The 24,104-nt window shown below is 38.6% G+C and overlaps 1 protein-coding gene across 6 annotated transcripts in view; it reads left to right on the top strand.

Moving 5' to 3' along the window:
- The window catches only part of sdk2 (sidekick cell adhesion molecule 2), a 321,139-nt gene that overhangs the window by 289,527 nt on the left and 7,508 nt on the right, over positions 1-24,104 (top strand). For 2 of the 6 annotated variants that reach the window (XM_023341207.1, XM_023341210.1), the window contains exons 32-44: positions 541-611; positions 1,160-1,289; positions 3,552-3,608; positions 4,062-4,163; positions 4,525-4,640; positions 5,299-5,485; positions 7,443-7,580; positions 7,892-8,101; positions 8,909-9,034; positions 10,314-10,478; positions 10,645-10,785; positions 13,574-13,733; positions 19,806-19,935. In XM_023341207.1, coding sequence (XP_023196975.1) covers positions 541-611; positions 1,160-1,289; positions 3,552-3,608; positions 4,062-4,163; positions 4,525-4,640; positions 5,299-5,485; positions 7,443-7,580; positions 7,892-8,101; positions 8,909-9,034; positions 10,314-10,478; positions 10,645-10,785; positions 13,574-13,733; positions 19,806-19,935 — 1,733 coding nt within the window. The remainder of the gene's footprint in view (positions 1-540; positions 612-1,159; positions 1,290-3,551; positions 3,609-4,061; positions 4,164-4,524; positions 4,641-5,298; positions 5,486-7,442; positions 7,581-7,891; positions 8,102-8,908; positions 9,035-10,313; positions 10,479-10,644; positions 10,786-13,573; positions 13,734-19,805; positions 19,936-24,104) is intronic. The other 4 variants (XM_023341208.1, XM_023341211.1, XM_023341209.1 and 1 more) reach the window with 3 other exon arrangements.

A 24,104-nucleotide genomic window follows, 5' to 3' on the forward strand; every position in this document is an offset into this window, starting at 1 on the left:
CAAATAATGTTTCATAGCTCACTTTATATAATTTTTAGGGATAGTTTTTTAAGTCTTTGTCATATATCAAAAAATACTTTCTTGAGGAACAGGAAATAAGTAAGTGCTTATAAATGGCCTCCTTTTAAATAAATTAGAAAAGTAGAACACGAGTCAGAAAATATTGCGTGAGTCCTCTTTCAGTTTTAGCTTCTCAATGTTTGCATGAATTAGTCCTTTGTCATGATGTGGACCCTGCTAGCAATAGCAGAGATTGATTAAGCGTGCTCCATCTGTGATTCCTCAAGACACGGGAGCTGTCGTTAAATCTCTGCTAAACAAAAGCCAGCCATGTTGTGCTGCAGCCAGCTGAAGAAATGTATCGCTCCTGATCTTTTCTCACTACTATTTGTAACTCAGCAGTCAATGCTTCTCCTGTGTGTTGGCTCCTGTGTGTGTTTACTCTCCCTGAATGCCTCAGCTCGTGGACAGATTTAGCTGGCTGAATAGTGCGCATTTTCAAGTCAATTTAGCTAATCTATCTCGCTTTTATTGCCTCAGTGCCAGACGAAGCACCAACAATCCTCTCTGTCACGCCGCACACAACTACGTCTGTGCTGATCCGCTGGCAGGTAAGAGCAGACGGCAGAACGGATTTTTTCCCCCTTGTTTTACTGACTGCAGAATCAATTAAAGTCTGAGAAAGTTACCTCTAATAAGAGGCCATGAGAGTCCAAACCCTGTACTTACAGAATACAGACTTTGGCAGTAAGACGCTGCACTCTGTAATATAAAAACACCCCTCCCGTTGCACTCATACCTGAATTAACAGCTCATAAAGAGGAAAACAGGAGGCACGTAGAGACAGTTTTACTTTTATGAACACTTGTAGAGTTTATGAGGATAGAAAGTTGCTTGTTTTTCTCTCTTCCTTTCCCTCTGGGCCTGTTGACTCATGTTCAGCCAAGGGGGGTTTCTCTACATCACTTAACATGTGGGAAAGCACTCTGTCTTAGAGGCAAAGATTTTTCCATCTTTCTTTTCTCTAAAAAAGCCTCTTAGTAATGTCTATTTAGAAACAACTCATATGACGATTAAGTAACATTTCACAGTAAAATCAGATGTCTATGCCGGGGTTTTTTGGGTTTTTTTCCTCAACTTCTCATTTTTCTCCCCTTAGCCACCTGCTGAGGAGAAGATCAATGGAATCTTACTGGGATTTCGGATTCGCTACCGTGAACTGCTTTATGACCGTCTCCGCAATTACATTCACACAGTCAACAGTCTATCCTCATGGGCTGAGCTAAACGGTGAGGAGAAACATTTATTAACAGAGTATGCAATAGCACAGATTGATTAATGTAAGTTTCTAAAGTTCCCCACATACTCGGGTGTACTTTATGCCACCTGTACTCTGCTCAATACGAATGTGCTTCGGACATGTCCGCACAAAGGTGAATTTTTATGGCTGTGTAATTGGTGTCGGGAAACAGTGTTCACATCCAACTGTTTTGTTGGATGTGACCAACAAAACATCCAACACCGCACTAAGGTTGAGAGTTGACGCAAACAGTTGCAAGGATGCGCAGTAGCTAGACTGCCACTCTGTGCCACACTAACAAGTGTACAGTGACTGCCCTCGTAGAGAAGAAGCGGGAGTAGGTGCCCAACTAGCTCATCAATTTTTCTAGCATCCATGTGGATTGTGGGAAATGAAGGAATTTGTCACAAGAAATGTAGGAAATCGAAAGGTTTGATTAGGAAAACTCGACCGTCCACAGGTAATGTGCATGCAGTCAGCACAGATCACGGAACACGCACAGTACGCCCAAGTATTTAGGAGCTTTTAATTCCTGCTTTGCAGAAATTTGTCTCATTAACAAAGGACATTGTTCCAGAGTTCTTGTGGTTCATTCAGATTAAACTTTTCAAACCTGAGCTTTGCTGGCATATTGGTGATAGAGAAAATATCTTCTTGTTAAGCAAATCATTGTCCTTTTATGGCGTGACTGTGGCTCAATGAAGAAAGTAGTCATCTTGTAATTTTAAGGTTGTGAATTCAATTCCACACCCTAAGAGCAAATGTACACTTGTAAATAAAATGCTTAAGGGTTGCCTTATAACCATTCCTATATTGGTGGGCAGTAACACTTACCGTATTTTTCGGACTGTACTTTTTTCCCACGGCTTGTAGCCCGGTGGGGCTTTTCTGTGGATTTTCTTCAACCACCAGGGGGCTCTTTAGCAGGAAGTGAATCATTGGAAGTCAAAATTGGTAATCAAAGAAGAAAATGCTGATTTTCATTTAGAACAAGCACATGTTAGCAGAAGGCACGACGGAGAAATATTCTTAAACTCATACATGCTCATCATGGAAACAACACGAAGAAGTTCATATGATGCCGCTTTTAAGTTGAAGGCTATCGATCTGGCAGTACAGATCGATAGCCATTGCAGGTAAGCTCGCTGTGAACGAATCCATGGTTTGGCGTTGGAGATGCAGGGCTGCGTCCTTAATAGCATATTTATTAAGGACAGAGCCCTCTGCTGCGTCCTTGTGGAAAACAGAGAGTGGCGGAGATATCAGCGGCTTATAGCCCTATGTACGTTTCCAGTTGTTTTTTTTTTGGGGGGTGTGGTTCAACTTTGTGGATGCAGTTTACAGTGGGGTGCGCTCTATAGTCCGGAAAATACAATACCTCCCTAATGTGAATGTTTGCTTTATACCTTAGTGCTGTCTTAACCTTCATTCTACACCTTTATGTTAAAAAGTATCAAACCTTATCAAGTGCATTTGTTTAATAATATTAAATCTTTAAGTAGATGTGTACTTTTTTTATTTTGTTTTTTTTTTTTACACATAGTCATTCCATTTTACTTTCTTTATTTCAAACATTCATTAATGATGTGGTAAAACATGGTTTAATAAAAAAAATTGACCTACTTATTATACGCTGATACTGAAACCATAGAATTAAAGTATGCATTGCATGATATTTTCTTTTAAAAGACTCTCCGTCTTGCATTTTATAAAGAAGGATTATGAATCAGCAGCAGAGAGAAATTCTAAATACAGATTAGTTCAAAGAAAGGTGCGCTTTCCACACTTTACTCCAGTAACACGTAATTATAAAACTCTGTCTTGGCTGATTATTCCTATGTCAGCAGCACCATTATTTCCATTAGAGGAAAACTGTCACACAGACCCATTCTGTTGCCAACATATCCCCAACGGTCTTGACACTTCACAGCAAAACATTTCATCTTGTGATCAGTGGTTATCAGCCACAGGCTATTATTAGGTTTACTCAGGAGCCACTCTGTTTCCACCACTCTGTGCAGCATGGCCTGTAATTTGACTCTTGTTGAGTCATTCCCAGGCTAATTTACAGCCATGATCTCTGGGACTGTTTAGGGTGGGTTGTATGAAAACAGTACTGCTCCAATCAACAGGGAAAGTGCTGGACTTTGAACTGTGATGCCTGTTCCTCTTGATAAGCCCAATGTTTTTTGTTATTTTTTTTATAATTTGTTTTTTTTAATTGCCTCTGTTTTTTTGTTTTTTTTCTCAGCCCCCTACACCATCCGGAATCTAAGTGATCCAACTCTCATTCAGTACGAGCTGGACAGTAAGTTTCTGTATCACACAAACATCACCATAAAAACAGAATCACACACAGATGAAATTTGCAAATAAATACAATTCAAAATCTTATTTTCTATTGAATTTTTATTATGGTTCCAGTAACCATAATAAAAAATGTGTTAATTAAATTCAAAATAAATTAACACATTTGGCTGGTGATAACTGCAATGCCTTCATACAAATGCTTTTTATCAGGGAAGAAAGTGAATCCGTACTCAAATATTCGCACCGCTTTACTCTCTCTACCTTTTACGTTACAGAACTATTTTAAATAAATGAAAAAGAAATTCGTTGATTTTAGCTAATTGTTTGACCAGTTGTCAGTGAATGTGCAATCAGACTGTCCTGTTAAAAGGAGAAATGGCTACCCATACAGCTCAGACTAATGTTTGGTACCTCCTAACCTTACATGTGAAATTGTTTCCTTTTGCTGCAGAGCTAAGTAAACACAAGCGCTATGAGATACGCATGAGTGTGTACAACGCTGTGGGCGAGGGGCCCAGTAGCCCACCCCAGGAGGTATTTGTTGGAGAGGCAGGTATGTGTGTTTCTTTGGTTACTTTTGTGAGCTGCAGATTAGTATGATATTGTACAAACCCTTTTGATGTGTCAGTAGAATATTTAGGGTGCATTTGAGTATTGGAGTGCATGTACTTGAAGCTGCAACACATTTTATATGAGAAATAAATGTACATTTCAAGAAAATACCAAAAGATGGAGATAGTTTGGGCAACCTTTCATACATTTTGTCATTTTACAAGCACAGACCTCAATAAATACTATTAAAACATTTTACTAAGAGACTTTGTTCTTGATTCATGTTTGTATATCTGCATGTCAGTACAACTGTCACTTGTAGTTTGTTTAACTGTTTTTTTTTGGGGGGGGGGTTGTGACAGTTCCCACAGCCCCACCGCAGAATGTTGCCATCCAGTCAGCAACAGCTACTCAGTTGGACATTACATGGGACCCTCCACCATTGAATGCACAGAATGGTGATATCCAGGGCTATAAGGTCAGATTCCCATCCTGTCAAGTGCTAAATGTTTTACTGGTCCACTTATGTATGCTATGCATTACATAATGATGCATTAAAGAAAAATCATTAGATTTTCACTCGTATGTATTATAGATCCATTAAGACATTTGCTGGTTGCCACAATCACCCAAATGGTATGCTTGATCAACTGGCCAGAAACTCAAAATTTCAATCTTTTTTGTGATAATTAATTTCACTATTTCTAACAAAATGGTTGCGACGATCACATCCTTTGTTGTGGAAGTTGTGACTGAATGTTTGCTATTTTTTACAATCAGGAAGGCTCTTCAAAATTCAGTCTAAGGAAGCACTGTCTATGTAATAAGCTATTGAAAAGAAAACTAGGTTTCTATGGATCTATACTAGCTGCTTCTAATCAGGGAGCTAGACTTGAAAATATGACAGGAAGGCAAAATGTAGAACATTAAATGTGGTTTTATGGTCACTCTTCCTTTTTAAATAGGTCATTAAATAAGCTGTTCTTATTAACAGAACATTTTGAAATTTGCTTGTGGAGACCTATAAAATGTTGAAAATTTATTTAACTTTTCTTTCATTAATATTTTTTTTTCTGACAGAAACAGCTGTAAATACAGTATGTAACATTTAAGTACATTTGCGATATTCCTTCTAGATTTACTTTTGGGAGTTCCAGCGTAAGAATGAGACAGAGCGATTGCGGACCCTTTTCATGCCAGAGAGAGGGGTGAAACTAAAGAACCTGACTGGCTACACCACATACATGATCAGTGTGGCCCCCTTCAACGCTGCTGGTGACGGACCCCGCAGTCCTCCGACCAGGGGACGTACTCAGCAAGCCGGTAAGTCTAGTTATCAGTGTTAATGAGCCCAAGGATAAGTATGATCAGGACAGAGCAAATATATCTCTTTTGGAAAGACTGTGAAAGGAGCTGGAGACAAATGTTGATAGGATGACATTACTATAATAGATAAATTAGAACGCTTGTATGGATGTGTTTATTCAATAGTCCTTGTTCTGTACTGTTGTTGGTTTGAAGAGCTCTCAGAGTTCCCTCAAAGCAGAATCAGCCGTGAGGCAAGAATGTGAAATGACAATGATGCTAATCGCTACTGTCAGCGTGTCAAACAGTGTTAGCAGAGCCACATGCTGAGCATAAGTTTCAAATCAGCTGACCCATTCTGTAAAAACTATCTCAGGTTTGGAGGTTGTATGAAAGTAGCATTACAGGTGTTGTCTACAACCTCACCATCCCTTTTCTTTCAGTTTTTTATTTTTTTCATTTTCATCTTATTCAGACTCAGGGGACTTTCTGGTTGTACCCCAATCAAAAACGCATCCAAATAATCTTAAGCTCCCCAGCTTCAAGGGAGCTGTTTTGATTTAACCCTGCTACCACGTGTCAGACTGAAAAGTAAATACCAAAAAGCAAAAGAAGTCGTTTAAAGTTCTGCTTTTCGCTTGTGCAGGAGAAAAGCTGGAAGGTGTGAAGGACAGAACACTGGGGAGACAACAATCACAACCTTTTAGAAAGTGCATCTTCTAAGAGCGTCAGCTCCTGTTTGACAAATTTAGGACAAATACGGAGACTTGCAAAAGTTTGCTTACCCCTTGAACATTGTCTAACTTTTTAATGTTAGACTTAATATTATGATAAGAGCTATCTGAGTTCAATTGCAAATTAAATTCTTTTGATTTTGGATTGTAAAAATAGCATTTTATATCACTTTTTTTCCCCATCTAGTTAAATATTATGCAGTACTTTGTTGCTGGCCTGTTGCATAAAATTCCAATGAAACGTACAATGACATAGCGGAAAAGATCAAGGGCTTATATAGGCCCTTGATCGTAGACTGCCACAAGCTCAGCCCACCTTAATGGGGTCTGGAGGATTACTGTGACCTGGGTCAGATGGTTTTTGTGTGTGAGCCAGAGCCTTCCAACTTGCTTTTATTTTTTAACAAAACTGTGGACCTGACCCAATCAGTGCTGTTCAGTTTGTGTACAAGGACGGCAACGCTCTTGAAAACCATTAACTTGAAATTGTACAGAAGCGGCACACATAGTTTTACAGCAGTTCCTCTCGAAAATCAGTGACAAAATCCAGCCATTGAATTGTTTAAAGCTGCAGATCAGTTTACTGATTTGCTACGTTATCACTGCACTTCGGCAAATACGCAGAGTAGGGTTGGTATCAACCTTTGGTTGAAACCAACTTTAAGCAATCACAGTAATCTCCTTTCAGAATCTATGAGACCAAATAAAGTGTTTTCCATTATGAAATTTAAGATTGCAGTAGTTCTTGTCAATATTTTCCACTTTGAAACAGAGCATTTAAAATATGCATGCCTACTGTGTCTTCATTTATATTATCAATTTTCATAATTTTTTATACTTTGCTCTGAGCCATATATTAAGCTTTGGTGAAACGTATCAATTTCAAAATTTGACAAAAAAATTGTCAAGGAAAGCAGAGCACACAAGCAGATCAGACTTCTCGTCATTACCCCATTTGATCAAAACTTTCTGGTTCCTGTCCGAGAGTCACAAAACTCAACCGAGCAGAGGCAGACTTTGATCATGACTCACATTTCTTCTCCTTTTTTTTGTTCCATCTCAGTCTTTATACTAAAGGAAAGACCAGGAATGAAAACAATTTATCTTCAATGGCTCCAACATTTGCATTTACATTTGAAAGATTTACTCAATAGTCACTGTTTTTATGGAACCTCAGAAATGCGTTTGCACAAATTCCTAGCATAGTGACTTTTTTCATATTTGTTCTGTACACCTTCCAGCTCCAAGTGTGCCGAGTTTCATTCACTTCAGTGAGCTGACCACCACCTCAGTCAATGTGTCCTGGGGTGACCCCACATTCCCTAATGGCATCATTGAAGGCTACCGACTGGTTTATGAGCCATTAACATCTGTGGATGGTAATCTCTTACTCTTACTGATTTTAACTGAATCACCGTTGACTTGCATTGTGAATTTTTGTACGGAATGTATTGGTATCCCTGACTGCGGGTGGAACATTTTGTAGTTGTCTCACTCAAGCCATCAAACATTACTGCAGCTGTTTATGAATTAACTGCTTTCATTCCAAATAATGTGCAAGACTTTATGCATAAATTGCAACTGAAAACTTCATAATTGTACGTGTGTGTGTTCATTTGGCTGTGCTGAGTGTTCTCCCCCATTACCTCGCTTGTGGAAGACCATCTCTAAATGTGGTCTGTTTGTCCAGACTCCTCAGTGGCCTGTGCCGACTGTCTTCACTCCCCCTCCCCCCCAGGCGTCAGTAAGACAGTTACGGTGGACGTGAAGGGCACTGGCCCCCTCTGGTTGAAACTCAGAGACTTGGCTGACGGCGTCACATACAACTTCCGCATTCGGGCCAAGACGTTTATCTATGGGCCAGAGGTGGAGGCCAACATCACCACTGGGCCAGGCGAAGGTAGTTGTCACTGATTTTGTTTTGGAATTAAAGGGAGTTTAGTTCTTTTGAAGTGAGAGTGTGTGAAGTAGTTGTGAGCCATAATGATGATGGTCTGATGTGTGGTTACTGATATTAAGGCAGAACAAAAGCAAAACAATGCATTATCTAAATCCATTATCTACAGCTATGAAGTGTTCTAGGCAGAATAAAGGGCCTGCATGAATCCCTGAGAAACAGTGTTTTGGTCTTCAGAGACTTGAGACTTCATTTTGACGTGGGGGGAAAAAATCCTTTGAAATGCATTTGGTTGGAAAACTGTCTGCAGTTTGTTGCCATTACACCTCTTTAAATTATTTATGAGATGGTTGTTGACTTTGTAACGATTTGTTTTACAATCAGATGATGTCCATGTTGCTGTTCATCCTGCTGCTTATCAGTATGAGTTCTGCCACTCTGAGCTACAGTTCTTCATCTGCATGAGTTATGCAGATATGAGAGTCTAAAGTAGCAACTGTCGGATGGATACATTGAGCAGCCTTTGTGGAGGAAACTACATGCTGCAACATAGAGTGAAAAAAGTAGCTAAGTAAAAAATTTAAATCAAATGGAAAAAAAAAAATATATAATGTTGGTTCAAACTGCTTTAAAAAAATAACAATTTGAAGGCATTTAAGATTTACAAAATTTTCTCTTGAGATGACCCAGCACTGGGTTGAATAGAATTTTTTTTTAGATAGCTAATGGCTCTTTATAGCTACTCCAGATGACTTCTTTTAAAAATAAAAACAGATGTTTTACCTTCTTAACTTTGTCGTTCTTTTTTAGGAGCCCCAGGGCCACCCGGAGAGCCTTTTATAACGCGTTATGGTTCAGGCCTGACCATTCACTGGACAGGCGGAGACCCAGGACGTGCTCCTATAACACGCTATGTCATCGAGGCCAGACCTTCAGGTGGGGCTTTTCAGACCAGATCCATACTGAATCACAAAACTGCTAAAACAGACATTTTCACCTTTTATCCACATGCAGAATGCCCTTTTGGAAAACAGAGAGCTTTTGTTTCTTCCAACCTATTAAAAACACACACAGCCTGTTGCTTTATGTTTTGCAGCTGCATCTAATTTTTTTTCTATTTGGTTCGTTTACAACCCACTGTCAGCAGTGGTTTGACGCGAGTCATGCAAGAAAAATGACAATAACGTGCCTACCAAAAGTATTCATTTCTCTGTAACTTAAAGTTACTATGAAGTCAGACTATCACAAGCTTTCATGTATAAATTCCCTTTCATACTATTTCTGTGTTATGGATAATGTATAATTATTGAATGGATAATTATTGGGAAGATTATTCTAGCTTCTTGTATATGGAGACTGTTTTTTTCAGTCTTCATTCATATCTCTAAACAATAGGCAAGGGTCAGAATAGGATGGGAATATATTAGTCTTAAAAAAATATCCCACATGTTGCACTCCCAAATTAGTGAATCCAACCTTATATTAGCACCTGTGATACCGAGCAATCAGAAAGTCATGTGAAAAGTCAATATTTGCTGTCTCCGAGTCTACGCCCTTGATATTTTAATGATGACATTATTGATTCGGTCAGTGCATCTGGAAGAATTGGCATCCTGTTTCAACTGTGACTGACAGATCCGTGCCATTTGATGGATGTTTGGTGTCTCACAAGAAAGAATGTGGACGAAACAGTGTTAGAGTTGAGGGAATGGTTAAGTGTGATACATTGAGTGTGAATATCCAGGCCGCATTCAAAGCAACTCAAAAGCCTTGCTGATTCCAACGCTGGATATCTGCAAAGTCCACCAGCTTCTTTGCGTCTTGTTTATGTTTGGGTATCCCGTTAAAAGCGTCACAGTTTACATCGATATTTACAAGCAGTGACACGTAATGAACGATGTCTGGCAAGATGACCATGGCGAGCCGCTTTATTTGAAAGACGGCCGTGTTGTTTGTGTTGCTGATTTGGTTGCTGTAAATTTTTACGAGAGCTGTAAAATTGATGGATTGTGTAATATTTGAAGGAATTATCAATTAGCTCTGAGAGCTGCAAGCCAGCCAGAAGCTTTATATCAAAAATAAACAAACAACATGTTGTCAGTGATGCTGTTACAGGCTTTAAAAGATTTGATGATTAAATAAATGTTTCTCTCTGTTTTTTTGGGGGGGGGGTTGTATTTCTTTTTGTTAAAGTAAACTTTTATTTCTCTTGTAGATGAGGGTTTGTGGGATATTATAATCAAGGATATCCCGAAGGATGCAACATCACACACGTTCAACATGGATATACTTAAACAAGGCGTCAGCTATGACTTTCGGATAATCGGAGTGAACGATTATGGCTACGGCTCTCCAAGCCTACCGTCTCCCTCTATATCTGGTGAGTTTTTTTTTTTATTTTTTATGTTAGTTAATATAACTGAATGAAGTGAATTAAATTACATTTCAAACTTAATTAAAATTCCCTGAGGTCTCTCAGACTTCACAGGAACACGCCGCGTACGTTCCTAACAAGCGTGAATTCCAATTTTCCACTCTTCTTTCAGCTCAGAAAGTGGCCCCGTTTTACGAGGAATGGTGGTTCCTCGTCGTCGTGGCGCTGGTGGGGCTCATCTTCATCCTGCTGCTAGTTTTCATCCTCATCATTAGAGGACAGAGCAAAAAATATGCAAAGAAGTCCGAATCGGGTGAGCGCATATAAATTTACCAATCATCTGTGATAAAAACATTTTGCTTCATAGGACTTGATTTTATTTAATTCTTTTTCTTGGAAAGTTGTACCCCTTATTAAAGTGATCTACAACTATGAAACATCTTTAGAAAGAACTCCCAGTTTGAGAAATTTAACATCACAGGACATTTAAAATCTCTCGAAATATTATTCATAAGACAAATATGACGTCAGAATGGAAAGCTGTGTGGAAAACTAAGTACACCCTTGCTGCCTCTTAAGCTCTGATGCCCACGACATCAAATAAATATTACAATACGTTGATTTATTTATAGTAAGCACGTTTGATCGCCATCGATTACCACAGCCACTTGATTTGAAGCGTACAAGTGTTTAAGATGAAGCTAAGAAGGAAAGACATTCACAATAACCTTTAAGAAGCAACTGCTGGCACTCATCAATCTGGAAAGGGTTATAACTATTTCCATCACAGAGTAAGGTTATTCATAAGATAGTTTTAAATTTAGGATGGAGTCATAGACTTAAAATGTTTTCCTTCCATTTGTTACATTTTCACAACAACGGCCATGTTATTCTAAGAGAGATTGTCTCTAAGAAACAAGAGACTGTACAAGGTGTAGCAAGTTAAATGATAAAGTCACATTACGTCAATATGCTAGCATTAGAGACTGAACTAGTTTGGTTTGTTAGGAATTGTTGTCATGAGAAAGTTTCTCTGTCTAAAACCAGCATGGCAACATAATCTAAATGTGGAAGGTTGCAGCTGAATGAATCATGACATTTCTGGAACAATATCTTCAGGTGTGATTAAAATAGAGATATTTGGTTAAAATGCACGAACGAAATGAATCATGTACCTCATAACAGCTGCCAGGCTTGGTGATTAAGGTTGATGATTTGGGTTTGCACCCAAGGCCTACCTTGATCTCATCTATGTACCAAAGTATTGTGTCGTGAAATGTCAGGCCACTGACAATGTGGGTGAGCAACATCGTAGTCATCCCAAAACCCAACAGCAAATCTACAACAGAATGTCTGGTGGGGGGGGGGGTCCAAAGAATATGAGTCCTATCAACACTGCTTTGGCAAACTGATGCATTGATGATGAGATCTTTTTTTTCTCTCAAAGTTCCATAATAATGTAAAAGACTGATGAAGTCAGGCAGAAAATGACTACTGAGAGTTTGTTCTGCTAATTAATAATATTAATAACATTGTTTTTTGTAACATTTCAGGCTAAGTTTAATAAATACTAATAAAGATTGGATTATGTTTGCTTGCTCTGATGTTTAAAACTTTAGAAGCTGTACTGTCATTTTTTTTCCCTTGGCTGTATATTCATTTTAAACTTATCTGACCATAGTCTAATAGTTGTGGTTCTGGGGAAAAAAAATAGAGGTGGAGGAAAACTGGAATGGCGGCGGTGGTGGTGGGGTGAGGAGCGGGTTATTTGTCCATTCAGAGCAGCTCTGACATCAGTTGGTATTTCCCCTAAGCTCAGCAGTTTTTCAGGGGCCTATTTGGCTGCCAGGCGGGGGAGGGGAGGGGTCCCCGCGGGTCACTGCCCATCTTTCTATCTGACAGAAAAAAGAAAAAAAAAACAAGAAGTTCATTTTCACTCCAGCACAAAGACACTCTCAAAGCCTCTGTCTAGAATCTGGCTGGGCTATGTTGGACCTACCAAGTGCATTTTTCTTTTTCACCGTGTTTGCATAGCCACCACTTGACCTTAAGTAGCCTCCACCAGACATGAGGGTCCAGGCTTTGTTGGGACACTGAGAAAGTGTTTTTAACCTAACAAATGGGAAGCAGTATTTGCATAAAACATTTATCTACCACTAAAATGTGGAAACTTGTAGTTTATCGCGTTGGAAGTTGTGCAGTTCTGGGAAGCAGTCTAAGAAAATAGGTATGTGTTTGCTAATATTTTTTTTTTCACTATGTTTACACAAAAAGCTAAAAATTTTATTTTTCAAAACCTTATCTCCCATCCTAACCTGGCTTCAAGCTTACCTTAGACGACTCATATTTAACAGAATTCCTAGAAATGTTTTGGGAGGCAGTTTTGTCTGCCTTCTAGCTGAGAGTTAGATGTGAAAATTGATCCCACTCTTGTAGCTGTCTGTTTGCTACAAGGTTACAGGCGGAAAGAGGTTAAACCAGCGCAGTAAAGCTGGAAACAGGGAGAAAGAGAGAGAGCAGTGGTTTCTTTCTTCAGTTCCCTCTAGAAGTTGAATGAACAAGAATCAAGATTTCTATTTATATTTTTCTGTATTGATTATTAGCTGCTACTAATAGAATAAAAGTGAAAGAAATCATAACTCTAAATTTGTTCTTGATCTTTTTTTTTTTTATCTGAAGTGATGGTGTAAACAAAATAGTGCCTGCAAAGTTGAATCTTTGTTTATGTTTTCTCACTTTGATGCCAAAATGAAAATATTGCTATGGACTTTGACTAGACCTCTCCCACAAAATTAATTTGGTTTTATCTAAACCATTCCATTGCAGGTATGGCTACAGCTTGATGTCTGGAGGGTGTACTTTCGCTGTAGTTTCAAGCAAAGAATAAAACTGCAGTGAATTTATCAGAATACTCAGAAATAATCTAAAAAATCTCTTCAAGATTGAGAAATTTCAAGACATTTTGGTACTTTTCAACAACGTTCCATGCAAACACATTTGTTGCAAATTTTTTTAACCCTCTGTGTTTTACCAAGCTCTCAGTTCCATGTCGCCTTCCAGACACTAACCTCCCTGTTTCCCCCTTGCCTGTGGTCACACAGTGTCTCTGTACGTGTGTCCAGGTAACAACTCCAATTGCAATGCTCTGACTCACGGCGACATGGTCAGTCTGGATGAAGGCCGCTTCCCCGCTCTGGAGCTCAACAACCGACGGCTGTCAGTGAAAAACTCTTTCTGTCGGAAGAATGGTGTCTACACCAGGTGAGCTTCTTCTCCTCCTGCATTAATAAAACTTATTGAGAAACTATTGTATTTTTCGTTTTTATAAAATATGTCATTCCACAAATTTGCCTCTTATGTTAATACTTTGAACTGCCTCGGGCCGCTCTGTCCTGTCCTCCATATTTCACAATGTTGGAGGTCATAGAGGGAGGGATCATGTACCCTTTCTCATTACATGTTTCCTGTACGATTTCTGTTCAGGACTGTGATACCGATAAAAAATGAGAAATTTTATTTTGTATAATCCTTTTCTGTGTTGATTTGGTTATATGTTTTGGATCATTATCCTTCTTAAAGACCCAGTGATGGTCCATGTAAAGCTTTCTGACAAAGGCAAATGTTTTTCATACTAAATCTCCTGGTATTTCCAAAAAAAATGTCATGGTGCTATACACTCCATCAAGTTTTGCACGGTCTTTTGGAAAAGAAGCAGATCCATAACATCATAAATCCTCCACTGTTCTTAACAGTGTGCATTGGTTGCTTTTCCACATGTTCACCCTTTGTTGCATGCCAGAAAAGATCTGCAGTGTTTGTTGCTGACTCAAGATGTCTGTATGTGCTGCAGTTCTGAAACAATGACCTTTATATATTTCTTGCATCTGGCTTACCATCCTCCTTTCTGTGCATAGTGGTAATGTAATGTTGAAATTTTAATTCACTGTAAGGTAGGATGGAAATAAATCTCCTTTTCTTGATATTTAGACCACATGGAAACCAAAAGTGATAAAAAAAAAAGTTAACTCACTTGTTTATTTTAAAACAAGTCTTGCAAATTATTGTGTCACTGGTGATTTATTTTTAAAAATAGGTAATTTTTAAACACTCTGTGATTAAAGCTATTTAAATTAAAAAAATTTAAAAGGTTTTTGCATTCTTTATAGTTCTTTATTGGGGCGCCAACATGTGATTGTATATGAAGCAACAATGCATCAATTTGAACAACAAAGTTTACAATTTATCCTTTTAAACATAAAAGACTGTTTTGTCCCCAATAGGAATATGCTAAAAAAAAAAACAAAAACGTGCGCATAGCGTCCATATTTTCCCTAGGAATCCGGCTATGTGGTGTAAAGGAAGGTTTGTGAAAAGGAAGCGATCAATGCTTCTTGCCATAGAATTTTTAAACAAGTTTTATGCAGAATATTGGCTTGAAAGGAAAAACAACTCCAGATTTAAATACCACACACCGTTTAGGTAGGAGACAAGGAAGTGATCAAAATTGCACTGTTAAACAGCGAATTAGTGAGGGTTATAGAAGTTATTGCTGTTTTCTTCAGATTCTTCAGATGTTTAAAGAGTGATCACTGTGTAGCACAAAACAATAACCAGTCCACTCTTTTTAATTTAAATAACAAAAATTGTAAGTAGTTTGAAGCCTCAACGCAGGTCTGCGTTCAGAGAAAAAGGAAAGTGTTACTTTGATTTGCAAAGTTGTGTCTCAGTAAACTAAGAGACTTCTGGAACAAATTTTTTAGGGCAGATGAGATGTATGTAAATAATGGACAGGACTATTATAGAGAAAATAAACACAAACTTCGCATGTAAACAGTCAACAATGTTGGTGGATTTAAGCTTGATTTGAAGCTACGGGATCTGGTTATTATGCTGTCATTGGATCAATTATAACGTCTTTATGTAACATAGCAAGCCGGATCAAATATCAGACCATTTGTATTTCGGCTAATCCTTGGCCAAAATTCAGTCATGCCTCAGAAGAATAATCCAAAATACAGCCATAATAGAAAATACATCTGTAATAGAACGGCTAAAACAGAAAGAGTTCGAAAGTTCAGGCTTCAATCTGAAATATTATGAAATATGCTTTTTAGACCTAGAACATAAAAAATACTTTATTCTTGCTTCTCGTACTGTGTCTCTTTATTCCTTTTAAAATACGTGTTTACTGACACCCGGGGTGCAAAACCTGACTACTTTCTCACTATTTAATTATCAAAACATGTTTACATTTCACACAAGGTGTGAGTTCAGAAACCACTGCTTTCATATTGTTGAAACTGTTGAAAGGCTTGCAACAGCCTATAAACAGTAAAAGTTATTTCATGTGGAAATAATTTAGAGGAAGAGTTAAAGGATTCAGGTTCAATCCATAAAGTCAAAGTTTTTTTGTGCGTGTGTGTGTGTAGATGAATATGAGAAACATATTTAGGTCTGTGGCTTTGTATTTGTGACCTTAAGGATGGATCAAAGCAGACTCAGGTTCTTTGAGAAGCTTCCAGGCAGCTTTTTACTACTGCTTCTCTGACATGAAGAGAGGGAGTGGAGAAGGGGGGTGGAGGCTGGCAGTAGAAGAATGCACAGATGTACTCAGAGAATCGGCTCTCTTTGAACTCAGCCCATAGCGGAGAAACCCAAATCCCCACACCTGAGCCTCCGCTTACAGATTAATACCGCATCGAGATCTCTGGTCTCAGAGTACCAAAGACAGGATGAAACCAACAGACTCAGACTCAGATAGAAAATCACACATTCTTAATCCCACTGTACCCAGTCTAATTCAGGAGCCGTGTCAGACGGCAAACAGCACTTGCAGCTGACTCTAATGTTGATTTATTTCCATGCCCTCGTGGAAATCAGAGGTAAGCATAGGAACACTATGATTATAGATTTGATGCAGAACGTTCTATCAGGTCAGTGTAAAGCTTTTGTTATTACGAATCCTGGAGCTCTTCACCGAGGTTTATAGCAAAAGAAATTGTGACTGTAGTAACTGTCAGCAACATTTTGCCATCAATGGCAATATGTTCATATCAGCCAAAATGAACCAATAACAACCAGGTCAGAGCATCACCAAAACTGCAGCTTATGTGGAAGTTCCTTGTCTGGAGAGGTCAGTATTTATCAATTTTCTTATATAAAAAAAAATCTAAAAAAATATCAACTCTCAGTTAACTTCCGCCTGGCCGATCACACATACCTAGCGGTGGAGCAGCAAAATCAATCGATTCCTCTCCATAGTTAATTTTCATTGCACCTTCAGATGATCCTCTCAATCGCTCAGTTAGAACCAAAGAAGCCTTTCAGATAAAAAGTGAACCATCGTTACACACATGAAAATGAAGTCTAGCTGACGTAAATGAGAGAATTAATCAAAACTGTGCTTCAAGCTCAAAGTGCAATTCATTTTTGTATTTTTTTTTTTTACCATAAATATGTTTCAGAGTTTAAAGTTTTTATTGAAAAAATAGATGGATTAAAAACTTATTTTCATTTTGCATTGAGTAGTTTGAAACCAACCCTGACGGCGGTCTGGGTTGAAGTATAAGAATCTCTTAGTGAAGTAATTCTGTCTAGATTAATATGGCATTAAACACTCTTGACTGACAAAGCTGATGAACATTTTAGATGTTAATGAGTTCTTTTACCTTGAGGAGACGCAGATACTGAGGGTTTCCAATCGTTACCTGACATAATGCTAAGTGAAGTTTGCAGCCAGAGGATTAAGCCGACCTCTTTTCTATCAGAGTAAGAGGCATGATAAATAATTTACACTTGACTCGACAATGTATAAGTCTTGATGGGAATAGGTGAAAGGGTGCTTCGATCTCTCTGTGCTTTTATACAGGTAGTTTATCATAAAGTCCCAGAAGGCTCGCAATTGCATTTCTTCACTCTGGCTCCATTTTTTGTTTGGCTCTCTAAAGTCTTGCTAGGAAGAGGAAGTTGCTTAAGGTTTGCATATTAAGAATATTTCTTAGTTGTTTTTCTTGATGTGCTGTGGAGATTGGCTAAATCCAGAGTATTTAAAGTTTTGTACATTCATTGTTGTGCATTGTCCTATTCAGATAGAATAAATTCAAATTCAATTGTAAAATTTCTGTGCCTCACAGTCTCATTGTATTTTAGCAACTGTGGCCACTCTATAATAAGTAATGCTAATTGACACATATTTTTAAAAATTTCACTAAGAAATTTGGTTTTTGGTTGTTTATAAACCAGCTGTCAGGCCCCAACAACATTGGTTTCTTTCTCTGGTTTTCTAGTGTTTTGGTAGACTTCTGCAGTATTTTATATTTTTTATAAAGTCTGCAGTTATGTTGTTTTTTATAAAACCTGCACCGCTATATCTTTACTCGTCTATATAAGACAGCATTTTCTCAGGATTGTGTTCAGATCTTTTTAAAGTTAGAACTACAGAGTTGAGATGCCATGACAGCCAGCCACCACAGAGGGCGTTAAATGAATGGTATTCAAAGTAATGAACGTATCGATGGATGGAAGGATGGATGTGCAGATGTGTGTATGTGTGCAGATGTATGTATGTGTCATCGTTTTCTGGTTTGTGTGCCACCACCATAAAAAGACTGCTGGAATTTTACCCACAGCACATTTTCGAAATACTTTCCACATGCATTAATTTAGAAAACGCTTATGCAAATTCATCCTGGATGCATCAAATGGATGTGTGCGCTGCTGTGGCTCCAGGGGCAGCAACTGGCGGTCGACCCTGCGGCCTGGAAAGTCAACAGCAGTCAGAATGTCCCAGCGGTCTCAGCCAAACCAGCACCAATCAGCAGAAACAGATGGCTGTTTGTTTAGCAGCAGCAGTGACAGGCAGTAAGGAGAAGATTTGATACCAAAAGATTTCCTTTTCAGTTTACTTAAAAAAGAGAAAACCCTGACAAGACTTTGCCATTTCTCTAAATATTTCTCTACAGATCTTTTTTTTTTTCCTCACTCCTCCTTCCAGGCCTAATTCAACATTTCCTCTTTGCTCAATCACATGAAGCTCAGATCCGAGCGACACATTTGATCAGCACAGCGTGCCACTGACACTTTAATCCGGGGCGTCGTTCGTGTCGGCTGCAATAGCATTGCAGCCGACACTCTGGCTCTACCAGCAGCTGGAGGAGAGCCTATGACTGCTCTTCATTCGATGACCCCAGCAAGAGATCTGTTTATAATTTAGTCACAAGAGCCGAGTGGTTTGACATTCCACAGCCCACGGAGAGGGGGCTGAATCAGGGATTTATTCATTCCAGAAGACTCCGGCTGGAAGCAGGAATCTCATGACCGTCTCATGATGCTCATCAAGCACAACTCATACGCATGCGTGCTCTCATTCTCGCACACGCACATTTACACACAGATGGACACACTTGGAAACAGAAAAGAGGGGAGCGACACTACTGGAAAGTAATGAGAATTGGGGGGGGTGGGGACCTTAAGGGATCTGCGCTTGCTTGTAATCTAGACTTTGTTTGTTTTTTTTAATAAATTTACATGAATTTACAATGAAAGTAAAAGTAAAACACCCATATTTGGATGTTATTTAATCAGTTTTGACAGTAATGTCAATTCACTTCCTAATGCTGCCAGCGCCAGCTTTCAAGGTTAAGGGTGTCAGTTTTTCACCATACGTAGCGTTTTACATGCAAGTCAGGAAATTCAGTTTTTGTCTGGTCTTATCAGGCCACCTTATTTCACATGTTTGCCGTTTCCCCTAAATCGCTTTTGTCAAACTGAAACAGGAATTTTGTTTAATTATTGACCAATGTTGACTCTTTCATAAAACCATAACTACACAGTTCACTCACCCTGCTTTACATGGCTCCTTAACTTTTTGGGTTCAGCCACTGATCCAGATGTCAACAACAATCAGAATGTATTCTCATCCTGTTGTTCCCATATATCTGTCTGTTAGTTTGTTTTGTAACCTATTTTAACTATTAAGTGAAAAACTCATTGAGACTAAAACTCATTTTCAAGAGTGTCTTGGGCAATGGGTCTGTAAATGATTCAATTTACAAGAAACTTGAACAAGCACTATAGAGGGCAAGTAAAGGATTCACAAACAGAATAAAAGTTACAGTTTGAAATACCACGCACAGCTTCTTGCATACCCAAGAACCAATCAATGTACTAAAACGAAGTAAATTAAGAAACATTCAACTTACCTTGCTTGAGACACACAAAAGAGTAGGAAAATGTGGCCAAACGTAAGCAATCATTCATAATTCTTCAGATTTTGACATTCAATAGAGCCCACATTAGACGTTGACCCAATCATTTTCTTTGTCTCTTGTTCAGGTCTCCACCCAGGCCCAGTCCAGGCAGTCTCCACTATTCGGACGAGGATGTGAGCACCAAATACAATGACCTGATCCCTGCGGAGAGCACCAGCCTGACTGAAAAACCCTCTGAAATCTCTGACTCACAGGTGCAGTGGCACTGCTTTGTTTATCTCACATCTTCTCTGATCTCTATCCTGTCTACATAAAGCAGCATTTGTCTCATTTGTGTGCCTGTGTGTGTGTGCGTGTATGGGGTGTGTGTGCACACTGTCATCTCTCTGAATTCCTCCTGAATTCAGCCTCACATTGTCATCAGTGCTGCATATTCTGTCTGTCCCTATTGTGTTTGTGTCACTCATCTAAGTTATAAGTCGTAGGTGTGGCAAATGCAGACAGAGATGTGAGATTAATGACTTTGCTCACTGGCTGCTCAGCAGTTTTTAGTTTTGTGGACAATGTCACTCAGTAAATGTCCACCTGTGATCCGGGCTGTATTCAAGCACCGCTCCTGTTACATAAGCCACTGGGGTAAAAAACAAAAACGCTCCAGTTGTGCTTAAGGTTTCAGCTCCAGCCACACGAACCGTCCAACTTTCCTTTTTATTTTGTCAGCTCAATGTGATCTCACTGGAAAACACCCATCGTTTTCAATTTATTTAAAATCCAGAAGGTAGAAGGATCACTACCAATTAATGGTGGATTGTCTGAATTGTCGCCTCTGCTTCATCCCAAAGTGCCTTTTTCCCAGTAAGAGATTAAAATCAATAAGCTCTGCTTTTCTCTCTGTTTCTCTATTGATCAGAATGTCAGTCAAGCTACTTTCTACTTTTTACCTTCATTAGACCAAGACAATTTTTTCCCCCTGAAATTTTTATGCATCTTTGCTTTTCTGTATATTTACAGTATCTGGAAAAAAGTATTCATAATGCATAACTTTTTTGTCAGATTACATCCTTAACCTTCATTGTAGTTTATGGAGTGTGGATTGATTATTAATATGCATTTGTAACTAACTCCCTTGAATATTTATGAAAACACAGTTTGTTGCAATTACAACTGAATAATATTTATGGGTATGGCTCTACCAGCAACTAAATTGTTTGCCAATTTATCTTTGCAAAATCACTCAAAATCTGTCGCATTGAGCGGGGAGCGCCTGTGAACATTAATTTTCAAGGGTTCCAGCTCTCTCTCATTTTAATTCAATTGTAGACTTTGACTGTATTTATTGTATAAATTTGATTTGATCTAAACTATTCATTTGTTGCTCTGACTAAACGTTATCCTGCTGGTAGGCGAACTCTTGTTCTCAGCTTCAAGTCTTTTGGCCATGACCAGCTTCCCCGTCCTGCTGAAGACAATCCCCCATCAGCATAATACTGCCACTTTCTGGTGTCACTGTGCAGGTTTTTATTCAGGGTGATATGTTATGTTTGGTTTTCGTATAGCATTTACCGAAGCCCTCTGTTTTGATCTAACTTGACCAGAACTTCTTTTTTCTTCTATATAACTCAAGAAAAACACACACAGACTTTTTATCCCTCAAAAATCGCTTTATTTTTTGCTATCAAGGTCAGATTTATGAGCTGCATGAATAAGCTGTCATGTAGACAAATTCTTCTACCTGAGCTAAGGATTTTTGCAGCTCTTACGGTATGATAACTGTCCTCAAGGTGGCTTTTCCGATTATTGCCCTCCTTACCCAACCAGTCAGTTTAGGTGGACTGTCGTATCTTGGTGTCCTTGCCGGTTGTGTCTTTTAATCCTAATGAAGCAGCCTGTTCTCTAATATTTGTTCACTAATGTTTTCTAGCAAACCCGTAAGACCTGGCTTGTCCCTCAGGGGGTAATTAGATGACTGCTGAAGGCGTTTTGTTAAACAGAATTGTATTCACGAGTATCAAGAGTAAAGGGGCCTGAATACAAAGACGCATCATCTTTTTTCAGATTTTTAATTTGCAAAAAATGCTTAAGCAGTGCATTAATGTGCTCTCTCAATTACATATTGCTTTGTATTGTTTTATCACATAAATTCTAAGTGAAATAGATTAAGGTTTGAGCTTTTAACTTGACAAATAAAAGTAAAACAACATGACATTGGAAAGGCGTAACAAGTCTTAGTAAGGAACACAAACAAACTGATTCATTTTCACCTTCTTTGAGAGAATTCTTGACTCGAATTATTGTTGAACGCCTCTCGTACGTCTCTGATGTGAATCCCGCAGCCAGACGTCTCTCCTCGCTCGGCCTTATCGGGACCCAAGTCCTATTTCCAGATCAAATGAAAATCTCTTTGCAATGAATTGCTACAGACAGGACCTTTCATATTACTGTGACATTCCCTCAAATGGGTATTTCGGATATTTCATCACCTACCTGACATACCCAGAATTTGCACTTGATTTTTGTCAAATGCATTCCCTTCAGCCCAAGATGACAAGATCCATAAGGTGGCTTGCTCCACAATGAATAAGCTGATGTTTGTTTTTGACAGACTGAAACATCCAGAGGCCTTCCTGTCACCCCGGGGGCTCCGCTGCTGTACCCCTCACAGGGTCTATATCAGCATCCGCTAGAGCTTTGGACGTCTAGGAATGCTCTTTGAAGTTATATTCAGCAGATACCGCTAAGCTATCTGTGAGACGCCGTGCTGCGTCTGCTCTTTAATCCCCAGGGCCTTCCTTAACAGGCATAAGTTGACTATTGTACTGCTCGTCACTAGGAGATTTGGAAGAAGCCAACATTTACTTGGCAGGGCAACAATGCTACCATTACTGTTCTGCCAGCCTGCAGGTACAGGCTTATTGACTTTTTTTTTTTATAGAACAGCCTTTCTCTTTTTCCAAGGTTGTCCCTGTGGCGAAGTGTTTTTTTGTGTGTCATTTAAAGCTGAAACCAGTCGAAGACAGATGATCTCATCTGTGAGTCAGAGATGGAGTGTAGATTAGGCTCTCTGCTGAGCAGCATTCCACAGGAGAGAAATGAAAGTGTCTGCTTTCTCTCATACCCTCTCGTTCCCTTTCTGCCTCCATCTGTCCTCCTCTGCCTCCAAACCATGACTCTCTGTCTCACTGGACACTGCAGTTTTATTGGTTGAGACTCAGCAGGGAATAATCCTTGCAGCCATTTGGCTTTGACAGTTTCCTGGATAATGTTACGGCCCAAAATGAACCAAAAGTACAACTCCTCCTAAATTAGACTTTATCTTATTAATAGTTTTGTGCCATAGGAGGTAACCATTACACATGTTTTTTAGGGGATTTGAAACAGCTGGTTTTTATAGAGGGTTTGTGGATGACATATTTGCCCATCATTGCTTTAATTACAGATGAATAAAATTTTAATGGAGAAGCCTGAATGAACCCGCATGCTTCTATTACACTTAATAAAGCAAGTCAGGCTGTCTGGGGCACCACTAATGCTCCACAAAGTCTCAAATCCCAGTGATATTAATTGTTCTGATGAATAGTTTGGACTAGATCCATTATGGCGGCAAGTTTGTCATTGCTTTGTTGAGGAATGTGCAACCTAATGTAGTTCAAGGTATTATGTCTTATGCAAATAAGGAAAGCTGGGAGGATATAGTTAAGTACATAAAATAAAATAAACAAGAATTAAAAGATAAGTCTGGGAGATGTAAAAACAAACATGTTGAACATGTCAGATTTAAAAACACAATTAATTATGTATAAAGATGCAAAAACACACAAATTAACATGATAAGATACAAACAAGCGAACAAATGAATAATTGATTAAAGAATCTGGAAAATTTATAAACATATTTGATTAGAAACATAAGCAAAAACATAATTTCATAGAGTAAATAAAATTATTTTATAATCATTTTCCAAGGTTGTCCCTGTGGCAAACTGAGACAACTAGTAGTGGGATTTGTAGTTTACAAAATGAAGCAAACTACAAATAAACCAACAAGTAAATTAACAAATTAATGAATGCATTCATTAGAAATGGGCATGGGAATTTAATTAAACAAGCAAATAAATATGTTCTTAAGGTTGGGTGAAACCAAGTCTTGATATAAAATCTTCTTTTAGTACTATAGCATTTTTTCACTTACGTGGCATTTTTTCTGTTCTGATGGTGGAAAAAATGCCACGTTGGTAACATGAGAAAAATCACTGTTAAATTAAGTATATTTTATTGATGCAGACATTTTTTTTATGTCAGAAAGTCTATAAACATGTCATATGTAGTCCACAGTATCCTTTCTCCCTGTGCTAAAAATATGATGTAAGCAGAACATTAAGTAAGGCAGGTGAGAGTTGATCTCTCTAAGTTAGGAACTGGCTTCC

The sequence above is a fragment of the Xiphophorus maculatus genome, chromosome 10 (genome assembly GCF_002775205.1).
Source record: "Xiphophorus maculatus strain JP 163 A chromosome 10, X_maculatus-5.0-male, whole genome shotgun sequence".
In the NCBI taxonomy this organism is placed as follows: Eukaryota; Metazoa; Chordata; class Actinopteri; order Cyprinodontiformes; family Poeciliidae; genus Xiphophorus; species Xiphophorus maculatus.